At 40.0% G+C, this 13,640-nt stretch overlaps 1 protein-coding gene across 3 annotated transcripts in view; it reads left to right on the forward strand.

Moving 5' to 3' along the window:
* hip1 (huntingtin interacting protein 1) overlaps positions 1-8,853 on the forward strand; it is a 68,450-nt gene extending 59,597 nt beyond the window's left edge. For all 3 annotated transcript variants that reach the window (XM_010770866.1, XM_010770867.1, XM_010770868.1), the window contains 9 exons: positions 855-965; positions 1,174-1,232; positions 2,372-2,465; positions 3,224-3,324; positions 3,541-3,646; positions 3,789-3,912; positions 4,083-4,144; positions 6,111-6,228; positions 6,315-8,853. In XM_010770866.1, the coding sequence (XP_010769168.1) occupies positions 855-965; positions 1,174-1,232; positions 2,372-2,465; positions 3,224-3,324; positions 3,541-3,646; positions 3,789-3,912; positions 4,083-4,144; positions 6,111-6,228; positions 6,315-6,325 (786 nt within the window). In that variant the 3' untranslated portion in view covers positions 6,326-8,853. The remainder of the gene's footprint in view (positions 1-854; positions 966-1,173; positions 1,233-2,371; positions 2,466-3,223; positions 3,325-3,540; positions 3,647-3,788; positions 3,913-4,082; positions 4,145-6,110; positions 6,229-6,314) is intronic.
* Positions 8,854-13,640: the final 4,787 nt, after the last annotated feature.

A 13,640-nucleotide genomic window follows, 5' to 3' on the forward strand; every position in this document is an offset into this window, starting at 1 on the left:
TCTTTAAAACAAAAAAAAAAGAACTTTATTTAACCAGATGGTCCCATTGAGATCATCGGATCTCTTTTCAAGGGATACCTGTCCAACATGGCAACAAGTTAGTTTACAATATTGAACATAAAACAAACAGGATAACACAAAAGGACATCGGTATTTACAGGGCTACATGTACATAACCTTGAGACATTGAACAAGTACCTTAACAGTATATATTTCTAACTCGCTGTCATATAAGCTCACCTTTCTTGGCAAATAACGGTATTGTTTTTGGAAGTGTGTGGAGAGACAATGCATAGTTTGACCCACTGCTTTCAACCCATGGCCAAAACCATTTATCCTCTGTCCCAGCAATCTCAGTACCTTCAATGCATAGTAGAGTTTTCTTCCACTAGCAAAGTAGGGATTATTTTGGTAAACGCCCAAACATTCCCGCTCCTAACTTGGACAATGGTGGCAGTGCCTCTTAGTATTCCTAATGAATGAAAACCTTGATTGAGGCGAGTGGTGCTGAGTGAGTGAGTTAGAGTTGAGTCAAGTGAAACTTGATTTATTCTATTGCAGGGTCTGATTATTATATTGTTGACAATTTAAAATACTACTATCCTACTAAAATACTGTACAAATCAGATGTATTATTTAATTAAAAAAAAAAAAATTCACATTTTTTCCCTTTATTTTTCAATATCCCGATAATTATTGTACCGTGGACTTTTTATCGCGATATTATCGTACCGTGAGTTTTTGGTATCGTTACATCCCTAGTTATCATCCCACCTTTCACAGAATCTAGCCAGGGAGAAAATGTAGATATTTTTTTTACTGACATCAGTATCTCTTCATATGTCTTTGTTCAGAAACTGCGTCCTCGGGGGTTGGAGCTGCAGCAGGGGGAGCTGGGAGATATGGTGGAGCAGGAAATGTCTGCCACCTCCGCTGCTGTGGAGTCTGCTGCTGCCAGGATAGAGGTGTGTGAAGAGTGTGTGTAAAGTGTGTGTTAAGCTGTGGTCATCTGGTGGGAGATGTGTTTGTAAATTCACTTGCTATTAGCTGTGTATGTGTGTGTTTCTGTAAAGCTCTTTGCAAGCTGTGTAAAAAACATAGCCCCTGGGTTTAACTTTCCAACAGTATTAACTTCAAAGTGGGTTTTTTTGTCTCTCCTTTGCCTCCAAACAGGAAATGCTCAACAAGTCTCGAGCAAGTGATAAGGGAATCCACATGGAAGTCAATGAGAGGTAAAGCACAGATACAAAATAAGATGCATTTGAACAATCACAATAATGATATCAAAAATACGTTTTAACGTTAATTAAAGAAGTACTTAAAGAGTCTCGAACTCATCTCAATCTCATTAGGCTTTACAGTAACATCACATTTGACTGAATTGTGCTTCAGTTGAGCCTCAAACAGATTTCTTTATGACTTTATCTTAGTTTGTACTAAGATTAAAGAAGGATCCATAACTTAACCATACACTTGCAAATCAACAACCGCTGATAGCTCAGTTTAAAGACAAATGGAATTGCTCAAAGATAGGAGGAGGAACCAATTCATCTGTTATTGAGCCAGGCCTCGAATTGTTTGTTTGTGAAAGAGCTGACCACAACATGTAATGGATTCCAACGAAGGCAATGATATGCAGGGGGGAAATAGAGATGCACACATCACATGATATTTCAGACGGTCACACACTGAGGAGGGACGTGGAGAGAATTCTATCAGTTCAGCCACTCAGCCTATGCAAACTGTGAAGTCTGAGCACATCATGTTGTTCTGCAGTTCTTCATCCAAGCCAGCCTGAAATGAGTTTCTTTAGTGGGCATTCGGTGGTTGTAATGCTGGTAATGTCAGTCACGTTTATCTGGAGCCGTAAAGATGTCTTATCGTTAGTACTTTCAACCTTTAAGGTTCAACTCAAACATCCAGGAAGTTCACAAATCTTTGATGAGACACTGATTTAAACTTCACTGCTGTATTGATGTTGCTGCATGCATCTTCTCTAAATCATACGAAGCTAGAGTATTGTAGGGTTTAGATGTTAATCCAATCTGTGCACTAATGCTCTTTGTGTCTAAATTAAGCCAATTAGATTTTCTGTGCTCCTCTGTTCTCTCTGACTTGATAATTAAGGGGTCTTTTTCCAAGTAACAGCAGCACCAGTGAGAGACATTTAGAAACAAAACAAACAATTATTGCCGCTACAAACCCTAGAATATAAGACTTACTTAACTGCTATTTCCAAATAGCGTAGAAGCTTATTTCTTTCTGTTTTATGCTGCATATTTAAAATGTTCCAGGATGGTTGAAATACAGATGCTAGCAGCTGTAGATTTCCAGTGACAGTGTTTGTCCTCTGCTCTGTCGCCCTCTGCAGGATTCTGGCGTCCTGCACGGAGCTGATGCAGGCGATCAAGCAGCTCGTTGTCTCTTCCAAAAGTCTGCAAAGGGACATCGTGGAAAGCGGCAGGGTGAGTTACACTGCAGGTTCTTCTTCTGCGTGTTAACCATAGACTGTAAAATACAGCTTTTAACATTAAAAAAGAAATTATTAAAAAAAATTAACAAGATCTTCAGCATCATTTCACTAGTTCTAACATCTACTTTCTCCTTACTAGATGATATATGTATTTGCAGCTGTGCAGTCTTTTAATCCTGATGGGTAGACTATATATTTGAATATGCAAATTTGGAGGGAATGAGGTCGGTTTTATGTAAATATGTGGTTCAAGAAATGTGTGACTTTTGCCTTTTTTACTATGATAAAATAACTTGTTACCAAGAATTGTTTTTATTAAAACGTCTTACAGTATAATGCAGTCTCTTCTCACACTCCCAACATATTTTAAAGTGCATTTATTGCAGCGTGTAGTATTTGATTGCATCATACTGTGTCCAGACTACAGCTGTAACCATAAGTCAAGAAATGACCTTTTCCTCATATCACATTAGAGTAAATTAAATTGGTACAGTTTTGGACTTTTAATAGACAATACAAATATATCGTCTTGGACTCTGGTTAGTTGTGATTTTGGAGCATTTTTCACAATTTTTTGACAGGTTATAGATTAAACAATTAAAAGATGATTCACAAAACAATTGTTATATTAATAGATATTTTTAAAGAAGCATAAGTTGAAGCCCTGCACTCTTGCTCAAGAGTTTAGGAAGTGTGTCATGATGAAACATGTTTTATAACATTTCTTTATATATCTCTTTTATCCACCAGGGGGCAGCCTCCATGAAGGAATTTTATGCCAAGAACTCCCGCTGGACTGAGGGCCTGATCTCTGCCTCCAAAGCAGTGGGATGGGGCGCCACTGTCATGGTGTATGTATCACTCTTCCCCTCTGAGTTACCTCAACTCACTGCAGAGGATAACAGTGTTTTAAGTCTTATTGTCCTACAGAATTACGAGGAAATAGATAACAGACAAACAAAGCAGCAAATCAGGCCTTAATTAGCATGGAGGGTCAATCATACGTCAGGCGTTTCTCACTGTGTTGTGATCAAAGTGATCCTCACCTCATCATTGTGTTGTTCCAGAGATGCTGCTGATCTGGTGGTGCAGGGCAAAGGGAAGTTTGAGGAGCTGATGGTGTGTTCACATGAAATAGCTGCCAGCACAGCACAGCTAGTGGCTGCATCCAAGGTGAGCACATCATTTCCGTTCTCTTGGGGGGAGGAATTGTCTAAATTGTGTGGTATTTGCTATGCTAATGAGGTTAAAGTAAGTCATTTCTTAGCACCGATTCCATGCTGTAGATGTCATGTCTATTGTCTTTTTCCTGTAGGTGAAAGCAGACAAAGACAGCGCTAACCTGCAGCGCCTCCAGCAGGCGTCCCGCGGCGTCACACAGGCGACTGCAGCCGTCGTGGCCTCCACCAAGTCTGGGAAGTCCCAGATCGAAGAGAAAGGTGAGACAATCACATTAAGTTAGATCATTTGGTGATTTACTTTGTATGTTTGAGGGTTTTTTTTTATCATAAGACAAAATGTCCAGTTTGTTTCTTATTATTTTCTTAGTTAAAAGGAAGAAAAACGTAGTAGTTCTTGAAAATAATCATGAATTGTTTTTGGTGCTCAGATACGATGGACTTCTCCAGCATGACTCTCACGCAGATCAAAAGACAAGAGATGGATGCGCAGGTAAGAATCAGAACACAGCAAACATATAACCATTTCAATAAGCCACATAGCTTCAAACGTGTTTTAAAATTAAGTAGAGAAGCAAAACTATTTAGGAAATACTTATTTAAAGGTCCCATGACATGGCCATTTCTACTGTTCATAATTCCATTGTTGAGGTCTACTAGAATATATTTACATTGTTCAATGTTCCAAACTCACATTGGGTTTCTCATACAGCATCTCTGTATAGTATGTGTATTCACTCTGTCCTAAACGGCTTGTTGGAGCTCCTGCCCCTATGAGCCCACTGTGCTCTGATTGGTCAGCTCGCCCACTCTGTTCTGATGAGTCCACCACCGTTACAGCGGAACATCAGTGATTATGTGTTACAATGGCGTTTGTTAGCAACCAGAAAATGACACCGGTAATGACAAAGAGATGAGAATGCTGCGTGGGGGCTGGGTGCCATGTTGGCGCGACGTTGCGGGGCTCGCTGCTGCGGACAGTGTGAGCTGGATTACTGGGGTCGTTTCCTGGTTGCTGCGTGGGGTCTGCGAGACACTGCAAAGCTCACCTGAACTCAGCCTGAGCACACACACGCACACACACACTCACAGCCTGGCTGTCTCAGCTGACATAAGATAAGGCTGAGTGAGTGTGTGTGTGAGGAGCTCCACGGATTGGTCCATTTGGACCTGGGCATGGTTACGTCACCATACTCAGGAAGAAAAAAATGGAAAAATATAAATCTCCAACGAGGCGTTCTGGGTCTGAGTTGTACTCGCTACAGGGTGTACTTTGAGGGTTTGTGACTTTGCAGACCGTTTACATACAGAAAAAGCTACATAACACACAAGGGTACGGGTAATAACTGGAAAAGCATGACATGAGACCTTTAATACTTTATTAGGGCTAATAAAGTTTCCACTCAGTAGATGTATTGTTCTTTGTCCATTGAGAAGTCGCATGTCAGACCCGTGTGAACACTTCTCTCTGTGCTTTGGCTCTGCTGCCCCTGACACTGAAAGAAAAACACAGAAAGGTCTTGACCTGCTCGCACACATGGCCCATTGTTGTAAATGCACAGCGTGCCTCTATTTGATGTGAATTTAATGAAGTCCTAATGTAGAACCACACAACTTTTCAACTTTTCCCTCCCTAGCATTTCCAAGTAGAATTATCCTTTCTGTCTCAAAGGGAACCGGATCGCTTTTTGGTTTATTTCAGAGCCTAGCAACCACCCACAACACAGGATGCAAACTGCATCTTATTTTCCATAGTTGCTTTAATTGTCTTATTGTCCTCCATTTCCACTACTGGGAATAGTTACTGTAAAGCAATGACATGACATTCTTTGGTAACTGAAGATAACTAATGATGGCTACCAGGAAAACAAATGAGCTATCCTCTTCCTGTTTTGATTGAGCATTAGTTGACGCACCTCCTCTCTGCCGTTAGCCGAGACTTCATTTTCCCTGGAAAGCAAGGCTTGTCGGGAACCGATCTCAACTCTCATTGTGTTATTGTTCTATAGACAATCTTGTATATTCAAATAAATCCTAACATGTACCAATGCTGATTGTTTAGAGAGCATTCACAGACATAGGGAAATTGGAGAAGATATTTATTTTTTCCTTTGCCTTGAAATAGTTTGTATGTGTCTTAAATGCCAGTGCCAGACACATTTCAATCTGATGGACATTCAAGTAATCTGAATGATTAACTGTATATTAAAGTGGCCTCCTATAACGGCCAGTTGATCATAGGGAAAATTATAAAAATAACGAGTAGTATTTTCATCAAGAATCCTGCATGATTCCCCCACATAAAGCACTATTTGTTCCCACTTAGCCTGTTCTTCATCCATCTCTTTTCTGTATGTCACTCAAAAGCAATGATCTTTTTAAGATGTGAGGCTTTCTGTGGTTTGTGAGGCGAAGTAAACGGCTTCAGGGAGATGATAAGTGTGGGTCTGTTTCCTCAGGTTCTGGTTCTGGAGCTGGAGACCCGTCTGCAGAAGGAGCGCGAGCGACTCGGCGAGCTGAGGAAGAAACATTACGAGCTGGCGGGGGTAGCAGAGGGCTGGGGCGATGGAGAGGAAGGTGAGGACAGAGGACAACTACAGCACTAAGAATATACCCTAAAAATAAAAACAACTAAAATGCGTCTTTCTGCTTCTTCTCCACAGTGACAGGTTGAGACCAGGGTCGTCTCCCTCCTCCACCAGAAGACCGGCTTCTGCCTGCCGCTTTCTATTTATACCCCCTTCACTCTCTTTCTCCCTTGTTTTATTCTCCCTTTTTTGTTTGTTTATCTCTAAGCCAAATTAAAAGGTGCTTCTTTTTTCCAAACCTACTTCTCCACCCATGTCCAAAAGCTTCCATAAGGGACGGAACCAAGGGTGCAGCGACGGGGCGGTGTCAAAGGGAGGAACAAGAGGATGTTACTGTTGCCTCTCCCCCAGGACTGTGTCGGTGCAAAGCGTTGGAAGTGAAGTGGATCCCAGTATTTATTGTCTTTTTCTTTGCCGGTTCTAAATAACGGCACTCCAACAAAAGGAGGGAGAAGCTACGAGCACAAGTTCCCACTCAAGACATCCCAGGATGCTCTGCACAACCTTTCAGCAGTGAGAGCGGACATCCAGCCCCCAAATCATGTCTCTGTGCTACGTAGATGGCATGCATGCTCTCGTACTAAAACACGTGCTTTAAAGCTGTGGGAGTCTGAGCTGCTCTTTACATGACTTTATCTTCCTCCCTAGTTCCTTCCTATTCTTTTCACACTGTGAGTTATCACCGTATTAAGTCCATACCACTTCACTGGCTGGTTTACTGGACTTTCTGCCTTTCACCTCTCCACCATCGTAACGACCGTGACTGTTTACCCGAGCAGACCTCTGGTTTTTTATTCTTCTTCTAACAGACGCTTGCATGGAAACTCTTTAAAAAATGCTCTAAACTGAGAAAGGTTTCAGAAAAGGGAAATATATTTTTCTTCTTTTCCTTATGAGCGCTGAGACTGCCAACAACCTTTTCAGCGTCAGAGGTGTAACAATGAGAGAATCTGTCCAACACTAAAAACAATGGGGTCGTTTTTTTCATTCCCCATTTTTTTTACCGGTTCGAGTGGATAGTGAGAGGAAAAACCAATTTTTATATATAGAGAAAAAGCAACAACAGCTCAAGTCTGGCAGCAAAAGCAAACAATGTATTATACAGTTTAAGATCCATATTGGTGCATATTTTTACAAATATCCTCGATGAAACAGTGAATTTGCTCCTGTGGGTATTGTCCACAGTACATGACCGTTACATATATGATATGTGTGTAATGTGTATTTGTAAAGTGCTTTGAGCATCTGGAAAAAGCGCTATAATAAATGTAAGGAATTATTATTATTATTATTATTATTATTATAAGAACTCAGTCACAGAAGCTCTGGAGGGGGTTTTCTGACAGTTTGCTAACCAGGACGTTCGCTTGGTTACACCCATGGACATTGCAGTCGAGCGAGCGTTCTCCCAGAGAGGATGTTAAACCGAGAGAGGAAATCAGCAGGAGCCCCAAAAGGAACTCCTCAGAATTTGGACTGGTGAACTTGAATGTTTTGGGACAGTAGAGGCTGCACAAATGTATGAAATGTTTTATCCGGCTAATCACATGATCATGCCTCTTCACATGCCCTGCAGGACTGATTGATAAGTGCAGTTTTCAACGATCCTTCATTATCTAACTGTCGCAATGGACTCTAAAAGTGTGCGGCACAGTGACTGCAGTGTTTTCGATCGCCTCCTAATGACCAAGTAGCTGTGTATATAAACTACAGGCCTTCTAAGGTTGGGAATAATCTTTTGCTTACTTTCAATCTAAAAGCATTACTGTTTTGCATCGCTCCAAGTAAGGATTCAGTTGAATTGAATTAAGGATACAAAGATGGTGCACACGAAGGCCACCAGAGAGAAAGAGAGAGAGAGAGAGAGAGAGGTTGTTATTTCACAGATTTTCCAGAGACTGATGGACTGAATGGACTGTGATCATGCCTTTGTGTAAACCATGAGATGAGTTGGCATCTGTTATTTTAACCTTATTTTCTTTGTTCCGTTTAATGACAGCCATGATGATTCTCTTGGAGTTTGTCTCTGTGTGTCTTAACTTACTTTGTTACGGCACTCTGCTTCAGCTGTCTAACTTTTTTTTTTAAAGTTACTTGCAGGAGCAGATTAATGAATCAGAAGTGTTTTAATAGCCAACTTTATTTTGTTCCCCCATTAGATAATACTATTTCTCCAAGCAGGTTAAAACAAACAAGTATTATTGGCGGTACTCCTGGGTTCACATCTATTTAATAATGATTTGAAATGTTTTTTTGTCACTTCGTCCACACCTGGTTATCTGATTTTGTAAACATTTGGAATACAAAACAAAAAAGATACCATTTTAAAAGGCGGGGATCACTTTCTTTACAGTATTTAAAGTGTATCAAAAGGTGAATTGAACGCACCTAAAGTGATGTTTGGTTGCTAACCTCTCTGTGTCTCCTCTCTGGTGTCTGTAGTCCTCCAGCTCAGCCAGCCTTTCAAACTGCCTCACACTGTAGTCAAAGAGAAACAAATACTCACATAGCAACATTGAAATATGTCTTTGTATGATATACTAAAACTATGTTGGTGGGTTTGTTTTTATTTTTTCAGTTTTTAAAATAAATATTTCAACTCGTTAATACAGAACCAGATGTGACTGTGGTTTTTGTGATCTTAAAGCGGCTGAGATACTGAAACGAGATATTTGTACAGAATGCAGCTAGCAGAGAAACAGTTGCGCCCTTTTCCCCTGTGTTTACTGTCTATCCTCTACACTGTGTTATTCTTGGATGTCACATAATCGCTGATTGATAAATTGCTCCAGCCATTGTTTTATTAATCCTCTTACCTGCTGATAACAGACAACGTTCAGGGAACAACCTTGAGGAAATCCAAGAAAAGGAAAACACATTTTAGTTCATTCCTGATAGGAGATAATATTTAGGTTATGTTTAATAAAAATGATACAATAAGGGTTTGTGTGAGCACTAGAAGTGGCTCCACTGTATAATAACCTTACATCTACATCAAAGCTACAATACTAATGCACTTCATTGATTTGATGGGAGGTTAAGACTCTTTTCCAGTAAAAGCATTGAAAATGTTAAGTGCTTTGTTGGCATTCAATTTAAAGTAGAATATTGTCAAATAAGAGAAAAACTGAACTTTATAGAAAGTGTGTGGATGCTACAACTCTAACTAGCCTGCTCTTTCCACAGTAGAAATAAATTACGACTCGAAATAGCCCACACACACTGATATGTTTAGACGCATTGAGTAAATGAAACAATGTAATCTAAAACCACTGTGCTGAGATTAAAGAAATCCCTAATCTGGGTTCCCAGGATCAACTACATTTTCTGATAAGAGTCTTATCTTCTTGTTTCTGCAGCGCAAAAGACTCCCACTGAGACACTGGCAGAACTATTTTTTGAATAGTGGGTTGTTTGCACAAAAATTCAATATGTATTTAGTTACAGAACATTGTATTGATTTTGGATGTTATTAACTCTTCTGCCTTTAAAAACGTCGCTCTGGTGCATAATAATATAACATTAATTTTACTTTCACCTAGTTTAATCTTTAAACCAGCTGTAGTCAAACCAAATATTCATTATTTGAATCCCTTCAAAAGCCGCTTTGTTTACATAAAGCAATTGATTTTAAGCGGGACAGTACTCTTCTTTAAAGCTTTTATCCGTTCTTGTACATTAACATTTATTTCTTCCTTTATCACTGATCTGATGAGTTAATGAAATTGAAACTTATTTCAACTCTTTAAATTGAATAACTTTTCTATTTTCCTATTTATTTTTACAGTCTATTTTTATCAATGACCTACCTAATTAATCAGTGTATTTGGTTGTATGTATTTCTATATGTCTGATTACATTTTTATCAGGGGTTGCATGAGGTGTTTATCCTTAAAACTGACATTTTGCTGAGAAAATGTAAATGCAGGGTAAAACTCAACAGAAAATACAGTATACAAATTTAATTTAAATTGTGTTTTTCATTCAAACTTAACATCATGTTTTTCTTGGACTTCCTGGTCTTATAAGAAATACATGTTGTTTTAATAGCTGAAATGACACTAGACAAAGAGCAAAAATACTGGCCTATATCTCCAGAGACCCGGTTAACCCCCTTCTCCAATTGTGTATATTTCTGACAGTTTCTTAGTTTCCCTCCATGTCCACATTCAGCCGTGAGCATGCTGTCTCTGCTCTCTTAAATGGAGTACAGTGTGCAGTGGTGTTGTTTTCTCTGTGCTGCTGTTTTGCCACATGGGCTAATGTGGTGGGTGGTGCCTGTGGAAGACTGAGCTGAGCTATTTATAGTCTCTGCAGTCCTGAGCTGAGCTGCCTTACAGCAGGTCTCCTGGCAGCAGCACAGTGTTTGTCTCCCCTCTGCTCTCCAACACTCTCAGGGACCAACCACTCTCACACTGTACAGTATATCTGCCTTAAATCAGCAGGTACACTGACAGGTAAAGGCCGATTTTAGGTCACTTCCATGGAAACTGCAGAGGAGGTACATTATGAACCTTTGTGAGAAACAGCTGATCTGTTCGTTCCTGCTGAAACAACATGTACTGTGGAAAGCTGCTGTAATAATGTGTCAAATGGGTGATCCATAACAGAACTCACGAGAAAGAAATATATATAAATATCTGACATGATCTCAACGGAAATCTAAAAGCAGATCAACAGGAAACAACCCTTGAAAATATGTTTGTTTTTCTCTTTTTTCTTTAAATATCTCTGTGAAAGTTCCTATGTTTGGATTAAGTTGGACTTTGATCCCGATGGAATCATCTGAATTGTAAAAAGAAACATTCTACTAATACACAATTAGACCGGATCGAGCTGGTATTTTCTTTATAATGAACTACTTATTTTCATCAATATACTCCTGGAAACATCTGATGATGCTGTGAAGATGAGGTGAAGGTGCAGCCCACAAGACTCACAAGGTTTCTGAGACTAAAGCAAAACACTTCACTTGTTTCACTGAACATGGCAGCAATTTTTGTTTATGTATGACACACCAAAAATAGTTTGTATAGTTTACCAAGAAAAGCTGTGTTAAATGGGTTATTGCAATTCCTGCTATTTCAACTTATTTTAAGTGGCAAATAGTGCTGCTGACCTCTGGGCAGAGATTAATAGATCAAAACATCCATCCTTCAGACTGAAATAACTTGGATTTACAACGGATGTGGGACAAAAAAACACTCATTCAAGGCCAGTAGAATAGAATACTGCTTTTTTAAAGAGTTGTTAGTCAATTAACAGACGCCTTCTGCTCTACAGACGGAATGTGTTGAGACATTTATTGTTGTCAACTTTTTTTTTAAAAAGAATTGATAACAGTTTGTTTTTAATAAAATAAAGAAACACGATCTTTCTGCACAGTGAAACTCAAATATCTATGTGAGGTAAGAATAAGCAAAACATATTTTTGAGTGGGTGGAGTGTAACCTTGAGGACGGTTGTTATTCCTTGTTGCTTTGCTTTTACCAGAGCTTCCTCACAAAAACCACAACTTCCTCAACAAAAGCAGCATCTGTCCTAACTGCTTTTTAGGAATAAGGCTGCACCAGAAATGAAACAAATTAAAAACATGGTCAAGTCGTCAAAATGTGACCTATATTCTGTTCACACTTCATATTTAATTTGGTGACTCTCCATAAGTCACCTGGTGGATCCGGAGCCCAGCTGCAGAGGAATCCACCTGAAAGGAACAACGTGAGTATTGTAAAGGTGTCTGAATGCCCTTACTGTTTATGGAAGGGTTTATCTGAATAGGAGTGTCATCACTCAGCCCTCACTGACGGCCTTTGAAAGCATTGTTTTGTGCTTGCCTTGCACATTGCTCTCCAGCTAGGCCTCGGCCCGCTTTGAGTGCCTGATACAGATGAGGTCACGGGATGAGGCAAAAAAAAAAGCCTTCCCCTCTCCACTGAGGCCTGTGGGTCCTTCTTCTCCCCGGGTAAACAAACAAGCAGCCGGCACTCTGCTTCCCTGAGAGGCCAATGATTCCTCTTTTAGAAGGAAAAGCCACAAAGGCAGCGTTGTAGATACTGCTGCAGACAACAATGTGCGTTTTATATAAATAATCAATATCTGATACCACTTACGTTTATAACAGGAGCTTGTAGGAGGCAGAAACAAAAAGTTATATAGCGCGCTCATGAAGCAGCTCTTTGTGCTACAAGTCAACAGACTAAAGGGAAAGATCAAGCATTTGTGTTGTCGGTGTAATGCAGCTGGAAAACTAAATTAAAGCAATTAATCAGGGGCAGCGGCATCATAACATGGCATGTGGCTGCCATTTGTATCGTGTGTTTTCCCTCAGCAACACTGAAGTGTCGCAGTGGTAATTTTGTGTTTGTCTGTGCATGATGGATGAACACTCTGGGAGCCATTAGAAACTTTACAGAGGCTGTGTGAGCGAGCTCCTGAGCTTCTATATTAGTGAGGACTAAAATGCGCTACACCAATACAACATGTTGTCAGAAACTGTTTAAAGAAAAGGGTTATGCTACTTCCTGAGTAGATATGAAGCTGGAGCAAGCAGACGGTTAGCTTAGAACAAAGACTGGAAACAGGGAGAAACTGCCTGGTTTGACTAAAGTTGAGAAAACCTGAATACTTCCAGCATCTGTAAAGTTCACGAAAACTCAGGTAAAACGTTCAATTTGCCAGCTACAAGGCAACACCATATTAAGAACACAGGAAGTGACTGGCCGAAAAAGTAGTATGGCACACCACTGGGCCATCTTGTACAGATTTAGCTTTACAGTTTCTCGATTGGCAACACATTTTTTTTTTAATTGTTACGGATTGTGAAGGAAGCAGGACCCAAATGCAGATATAAACTTGTGAAAAGCTGTAACCAATCCGGCAACGAACTTCTCAACCAAGGCATTTCGGCCACCTCCATTCGTGCTCTCTCGAGAATAGCCTCTTTGTCCTTCCTAGAAGAAGTTCCTTTCCACTCGGCATGAGAGCATTGAAGGGAAAAGTCTAGATCGGACAGATCTAACGCAAAATCTTCCATATCCGCTGGGTCCATATTTTTGGTCGGTTCGTTCTGTTACGGATTGTGAAGGAAGCAGGAACCAAATGCAGATATAAACTGAAAAAACTCCTTTATTTCAAGGCTATGATATAAGCAAAGACAAAACAGAACACTCACCGCAGAACTAGTCAAGGCAAAAGACGAACCGACAAAGACAGAAAACCCAGAACTTAAATACACAAAAGACTAATCACACAACAAGACACAGGTGAGGAGGGAGGAGGAAACACAAGGGCCACAGGTGAACATAATCAGACAATTAGACACACCAGGGAAACTAACGACAGGAGAAAAAACACAGGGAAAAGGACCAGACAATAAACGGGAGGAAAACATGACAGGGAAAA

Source organism: Notothenia coriiceps, unplaced genomic scaffold (genome assembly GCF_000735185.1).
Source record: "Notothenia coriiceps isolate Sejong01 unplaced genomic scaffold, NC01 NC01_scaffold00009305, whole genome shotgun sequence".
NCBI classification, from domain to species: domain Eukaryota; kingdom Metazoa; phylum Chordata; class Actinopteri; order Perciformes; family Nototheniidae; genus Notothenia; species Notothenia coriiceps.